This window comes from Mobula hypostoma, chromosome 30 (assembly GCF_963921235.1).
Source record: "Mobula hypostoma chromosome 30, sMobHyp1.1, whole genome shotgun sequence".
In the NCBI taxonomy this organism is placed as follows: Eukaryota; Metazoa; Chordata; class Chondrichthyes; order Myliobatiformes; family Myliobatidae; genus Mobula; species Mobula hypostoma.
This window is the reverse complement of record NC_086126.1, coordinates 16,077,084-16,084,570: the sequence shown is the minus strand read 5'-3', so window position 1 is coordinate 16,084,570 and position 7,487 is coordinate 16,077,084. Positions and strand designations below refer to the sequence as shown.

The window sequence follows — 7,487 nt, the reverse complement described above, 5'->3', positions numbered from 1 at the left end:
ATGTTTGTAGGTTTTACATTCCGCATTGCAGTGCACCATTCTGCAGTGCCACACTGTACCAACCCTCCAGCCTACTCTCAGTACCACATAGGAGGCCATAAACGATCCCTGTTGCACCCCACAAGTTGCATCCCACCCCCCAGATGGAAAAAATATTACATCGCTCTTTATTTATCGCGTGTAGGAGAGCCTTCAGTCCATGTTAAAACACGTCTACGGTTTACATGGCATTTTTGTTTATAACACTACATGTAGAGACTTGAGGTATGCCTACTTTTAATTTGAGGTCATGTCAACAGGGTTTATATTATCAGCTCTCTCCTAAATATCCTAACTTTAAACAGTTGGAGGCAAGCGATTGCTCGTTTCAATGAATTTCTGTCTCGTGTCAGATTTTTACTTATTTTGGTCCTTGTAGTTCTGTGGTTATCCTCGGTTCTAGCAGTGGACAAGAGTGCTGACTTCGTTCCTGTTAGATTGCTCACTGCACAGCTCGTTGAGTTGATTACAATATGTGTGTGTGTTCATTTGCAGTGTTCATTGTCCTTATAAAAAACGCCTGACTCTCTCTGTACTGTGCAGTGTGTGTGTGGTGGGGGAGAGGCGAAGTGCTGACATGAGTGTCGGATGGTGGATAATCCTTCAACATCCTCCCTTAATGAAGTGTAGAGATCAGTATCCCTGCCGGACCATGTTTGTTTTTTTAATTTGCGCACCTCTTTGCTGCGGATTTCGCTGGAATTCTACAGGACCGACTCTGTGCACATCAAAAACTGGATTTTGCAGGTCAGTGTATTTCTCGTGTTGAACTATCCTGGTGCAGAGTTCCCTGTCCACATTGGGCTCTAAGTTTGATCTATGCTGGGTTGGGAGTTCACAGTGTAGAGTGGGTTATTGATGTCCTATCTACGCAGCAGAGTGGTTGGCACCATAAATCCAATCTATGCTGTATCGGTCTAAACAGAAATCAACACTTCAGTATCTCAGTCTAACCATTCTCCTGTGCCGACCTGGATTTCCTTTCAGTATTACTCGGCCTCCCTTCTACAATCCGCTGAATGACCTGCAGCATTAGTTCCTACCATCGTGCCACGTACCTCTAAACGATAGCTGGTCCTGTCACCTAAACCACTGGAGAGGAATTTTGCTCCCCTTCGTTATAGATGTAACCTATCATCATTGCACAGTTCCCAACCGCCAAGGGAGAGAACCCAATGATCCCTATAACTGAAACGATTCCACTGAACCAACCCCTTGGCCACACAGTTGGGTAGACTGTCTTCCGAGTTCATCGCCCTGTTTCACGTTGATCACGGAATGCGCTGGCGTTGATCCTTCCTCTTCCTGCTTGGCGTCGCAATTAACACTGGCGCCACTGAGGTAACACATCATCCTGCATTCTCATTAGTGGTCACAGATAAAGTTGTGTGTGCCCCTGGCTGACATTATTACCGGTCATTGATAACACAGAACATTATAGCACCTCGGCTGACCATGACTTTGGTGATTACAATGACAAATAAAGACAGATCTCCTCTGTTTCTGTATGATCCATATCCCTCGATTTCCTACATATTCATGTGCCTATCGGAAACCTCTTAAATGTCGCTATCGCACATGCTTCTTCCGCTCCCCGTGGCAGTGTGCGCCAGGTACCAACCACTCTCAACGTAAAGAAATAATATCTTCCACCACATCATTGAATTTACACTCTCTCTGACCTCAAAGCAGAGCCTTCAGCTGAATGACATTTTTTTTTACCAGGAATAATAATGCTGACGATAGGCGGCGCGTCAGCAGCATCTCCGAACCTGGTGTTGCTTTAATTTATTATTTTTTTAAACTAGGGCACTAGGGCACATTTTTCAATTGCACATTGACGGGTTATTATATTGTAATTTCTCCTCCACTGTGCCTATTGTCTTGTTTATTATTTATTGTACTGCTCTGCACTGTTTTGTGCACTTTATGTCGTCCTGTGTCGGTCTGTAGTCTGGTGTAGTTTTGTGTTGTTTCATGCAGCACCATGGTCCTGGAACGTTGTTTAGTTTCTGCTGTGCACAGTACCAGCAGTTTATGGTCGAAATGACAATAAAAAGCTACTTGACATGCCTTGACTGTCTACCCCATATATATATCTCCGCGCTTGAATCATGCCTTCAAACTCCAGCCTCCTATTCCAATCAATAATTGTACAATCTTCAGCTTAATTAATGTTTCCTACTGTTTTGTCACCGAAATTGCACAGGGTGAACTAAGGGCGAACTAATTAATAATTTGTACAGGTATAGGACAATTACCCAACACCTCCAATGCCTCTATGATGACGGCAAGATGCCGCCCCCTTCCTGCACCATCTGGTTTCCATGGCACAAACAGTCGCTTCTGCAGGTACTCCATTTGGTTGGGCTTGTTGATATCGGGCACGCAGTTAAATTTCTTTTTGAAGATTTAAATGGCTGACGCTGTCGCCTGAACCACTGACGACACTGGAAAGACAAGACGGCGACTAAATTGGCCCCTCCAAGGTTGGTCGATAGCACATTTCACCCACATTGAACTGATTTCATCTTATTGGTACACCTGATACTGGCAATATTATAATTGATCGGTAACTGAATGAGATAGCGTTTGTTATCCAAATATTAATGAAGATTATAATGATTAAATAATGTGTTTAACGATTCAAGCATTGCGAAACAGAACTGCACTCGCGCTCTTCACTGAATATGTTTGGAAACAACGTCAAATGAATGTCTTTCTAATTCTTCTCCAATAACTGAATATGATAGATAATCACACAATGTTTAAAAATAGTTTGCACTGCGTGTTTGTTCAGTAGATTGTGCCTAATAACACCATTGGGAACACTAATTGAATAAAGCGTGGTTCTGACTGGTACATAAGAAATATTTAAAGCAGTGTTTGCAGACAGTTACGGCATTTTGTACAACTGATCGTCACTTCAGTTATAAAATGGGATATTCCGCAATTTACAACATCGTCAGAATTTACTGCCCGGTGCTTGCAGCAATTAGTGTTCCAGGTAATGTTACTTCTTTGCGTTACGTTAGTGGTATCGTAGATTAACTGTACCTTGATGCCCAAGGTGTAGAATTCATTTGTGCTGTCACTGGACGATGAAAAGCAACCTTCGGCACTGATTTATATTCTAACTGTAAGACAATTAAACAATTCCTATTACAGAAGTTCAAATACACCATGCGGTCTGAAATTAAATCCATTCGCTTCACCATACATCCTGTTCTCAGCAAAACGCCATCCGATCAGGATAGCTTTTGATAACCTCACCTTCCGGGACTGGTATCGGGAACATTGTTCACGACTTAACGGAGATGCCTGAGGCGCTCTGCTGCCGGTTTCCGGCGTTCATTCTGTAGCCCCCTTCAACCCCCCCAGTAAGCCTCAGGCTCGCTCAACTCGCTGTTTTCTAGGGGAAGCAGTCTTCGGCCCTGCCAAACTGGGTAACACCCCGCCAAATAACAGAGAATGCACCATTTATGAGTAAATGATTACAATTTATAGATATTACTGGAACAAAGTAATTAATAGAGCTAAAGTATAAAAAGAAAGTGAAAGGCGCCAAACTTATCAAAGCTGAACCTCTTCGTGCACAAACAGTTGTTGCTCTAGTAACGATCCTCTTTTCACCATTAAGTCCCTCTGACCACCTCGACCCACCTTCTGGAACCAACCACGGTGGTCGGCCAGATGCTCCACACGAGTCTGTCTTCGTCTCCTCTCCTCGTCGAAGAGCCTGGACCTCGGACTCCGGCTCGGGGTCCGCCCCGTCGGCTAGCTCAGGGCATCGCGTCCACTCTCCCTCTCCCCATCGCGCCCTCTGCACAAAAACCCGCGCATCACAATAGCTTACAAACACACAGGAAAGAATAAGATCTATCTCAATTGGTTAGCAACTGAATACAACTCCCTCTATAACCCAAACAAGCTGCTGGTGAGAGAACTTTCACAGCAGTTATATTAACAAAGAAGCCATTTTGATTAGCCTGCGTAGTAACACAAAAGAAGAAACCCCTTACAATTCCATTAGTTAACTTCTGGACGTGAAACTGGCGAGATATAGAGTGTGCATTAAAACCATATAGTCAGCGTGACCGGGTCATACGCATCCCATGTCTGTCAGCGCAAATGGACTGTTAACCTGACTCCACAAAATATCTTAATCGACTGTTACTCATACTACTCTCATAAAGTCACAGTGATCACTCTACGGTAAATTATAGTAACTTTTTCTTAATAACATTTTTCAGTTAATTTAACAGCGATTGTGGTCCTGTCCCGCGGGAAATGCGGTCTTTCCAAATGCATCACTCTCTACCTGGTGTCCATGGCGGTAGCCGATCTGATTTACGTCATCGTAGTGATTATACTACAGAGAATAAATTATATCTATTTGTTTGCTAATTTTTTGCTCATCACTCCGGCGTGTTCGGTGCTCCTTGTCCTGAGTCTCGCAACATGGGACTGTTCCGTTTGGTTGACGGTATCTTTCACTTTCGATCGCTGCGTCGCCATCTGCTGTCAGAAGCTGCGGAACCGATATTGCACCGAGAGAACAGCGACTGTGGTGATCGCAACCGTGAGTGCAGCGTGTTGTGCCCAGGCCATTCCGCCTTACTTTGCTGTGGATCGATGGCGTTGTGTCCCCGTAGCTGAATACTTCACGTCGCCCCTGTGGAAAGCCTACCAGGTGTTTCACAGCATCACAACACCGTTAATACCAATCTGTTTAATTATGCTCTTTAATGTTTCAACCGTCAAACGGATTATAGCGACAAACAGAATTCGGCAAGTACTTCGGAAAAGCAGCGAAAATCGAACTGATCCAGAGGTGGCGAATCGGAGAAAGTCAATGATTCTGTTGTTCGCTATTTCAGCCAATTTTATATTCTTGTGGATGCCCAATGTTGTACATTCTTTGACATCGCAAGTCGAAAACTATTTCTATACAAACAGATATCTCAGCAAACCGACCTATATCCTGCACCAATGTGGGTTTATGTTGGCTTCTCTCAGTACCTGCACCAACACGTGTATCTATGGACTGACGCAGAGAAAATTCAGGGAGGAACTGAAGAATGGATTGAAATACCTGTTTGCTGCAATGGGTGAGATCTACAAATAAAATGCAAACACAATCATTCCCTCTTGCAACTTCAAAACAATGATTTGGAAGATTATTTGATTTCAGCTACAAGAGACAGTTATTTTGGAATCTCACGTTCCAGCCGATGAACAACAATTCAGCAACCGGGATTAATTTCTTATACTTTTCACGGGAAAAAAAAATTATTGAGTGGGCTAGAGTGAAATTTCCGCCTACTGTAGCTGATCACAGGAATATAGCATATAAAATATAAATTGTTGTTTCAATCGAAAATTATCCTTTTGCCTCTGATTTACGACATGTTTGTTTTTAATTTTCCTCTCTTTGAATGACAACATCGGACAGTAACATCAATATAATAATTGTATAATGATTTGGAATATTCTATTCCTCATAGTAAGTTGTCTATTCCAGAATAGTCGGGAATACATTTGTCACAAGGGATCCTTTATACTACCAGTCACGAATGTGGGGGGATCAGCTGGGATTTGATCATTGCACTTAGGTAATCCCGGCGCCTTTGAAATAAATTAATATTTTGGTGATAGAAGAGAGAAATATGCTCCTCTGACTTTATCCATAAGACAATAAGGCACTCAGATATTGGAGCAGAAGTAGGCGATTTTACCCATCGAGCCTGCCTCGCCATTTCACCATGGCTGATCCAATTTTCCTGTCAGCCACAATCTACTGATTTCTCATCGTATCATTCATGTCTTTACCCGTGCGGAATCTCTTAACCTCTCCCTGAAACATACTTAAAGTCATGGCCTCATCGCTGTCCGAGGCAAATATTTACACAGATTCACCGCTCTCTGGCTAAAGTATTTCCCGCTCATCTCCATTCTAAAAAGAGATCTCTCTGTTCTGCGACAGTATCCTTTGATCATAAACTTCACCACCATAGGAAACATGGTCACCACTTCCACTCTATGAAGGCCATACATTTCTCGATAGCTTTCAATTCGGTCACCACTCATTGTTCTCAATTCCAGGGAATACAGCTTCAAAAAAATCAAGCGCTTTTTATCTGACAAACTATTTAACAGTGGAATAATTTACGTGAACCGCCGTTGAACCCTCCCCAGTTTCAGCACATCATTTCTAAGATGAGGCCACCGCGGCTGCTCACAATGCGCCAAATGAGGCCACACGAGTGCTTTCTAAAGTCTCAGCATCACACTCTTGCTCTCATGTTTTAGTCCTCCAGAAATTAAGGCTAGCATCTCAATTGTCTACTTCACCACAGCCTCAACCTGCAAAATGAATCTTTACAGAATCATGCACAAGAGCTGGCAAGTCCCCTTGAGACTCAGCATTAGTCTATTTTCTCTACATTTAGAAGATATCAACCCTTTCATTTATTCCACCAAACTGCATGACTATACATTTCCCGATACTGTATTCCATCAGCCATTTCTTTGCCCACTTTCCAAATCCAAGTCCTTCTGCAGCTACTGTACTTCTTCAAACCAACCTACCTCTCCATATATTTTCATTTCGTCTGCAAACATTGCAACAAAGCCATGAATCCCATGATCCAAATTATTGACATATTAATAATCGGCGCCAACACAGAACGTCTGGTCACTTGTAGCCAACAAGAAAATGTTCACTTTATTCTCACGCTTTCCCTTCTGCTAATCAGTCAATTATTTATTCGTGCTGGAATCTATTTTGCAGTAACCAGATCAGGTAAATTCTTAAGTCGCCTCATACGTAGCGATATGCATTCTTAAAATCAAATTCACATCAACCTATTCGCATTTGACTGTACTGCTTTTTTTTTATTTCTTCACCGGATCCAAAAGATTTGACAGGCAAGGTCTTCCCTTGAGGAAAGGTTGCTGAATAAGGCCTATTTTATGATGTGCCTCAAGTATCCTGAGGCCCCAGACTGCAAAATCAATTCCACATCCTTCAAACCACTGAGGTCAGACTAGCTAACTGGCCTATAGTTTTCTTACTTCTGCCTCTGTTCTTTCCGGAAAACTGTAGTCAATTTTTAATTTTCCAGACTTCCGGAACTTTTGTAGAATCTGATGATTCCTAAAATATCATTACTAATGCTTCCGCGATTTCTTCATCCACCTGTTCAGTACCGTGGGTTTTATACCATCTGGTCCTGGTAAGTTATCGAACTTCCAAAACTCTCTTTCGTTGTATGCACTAAGGAAGACAACGCAAGACTAATTAAGCATCCCACCTCCAGGCTGGGATCATAATTCGCACCAGAAAAAAATGCGAAATAGCAATCGGTTAATTCCATTGCAGATTCTTATTCCGACATTTCGCTGCACCCTCTCCTGTCATGCCACGATGATGCAAACCACAGGTC

At 42.7% G+C, this 7,487-nt stretch overlaps 1 protein-coding gene across 1 annotated transcript; it reads left to right on the top strand.

Annotated features, from left to right (window-relative positions):
• The first annotated feature begins 4,369 nt into the window (after positions 1-4,369).
• LOC134339712 (probable G-protein coupled receptor 139) lies at positions 4,370-5,167 on the top strand. The gene has a single exon (XM_063036439.1). It carries the CDS (start codon positions 4,370-4,372, stop codon positions 5,165-5,167), a length of 798 nt encoding a protein of 265 aa, XP_062892509.1.
• Positions 5,168-7,487: the final 2,320 nt, after the last annotated feature.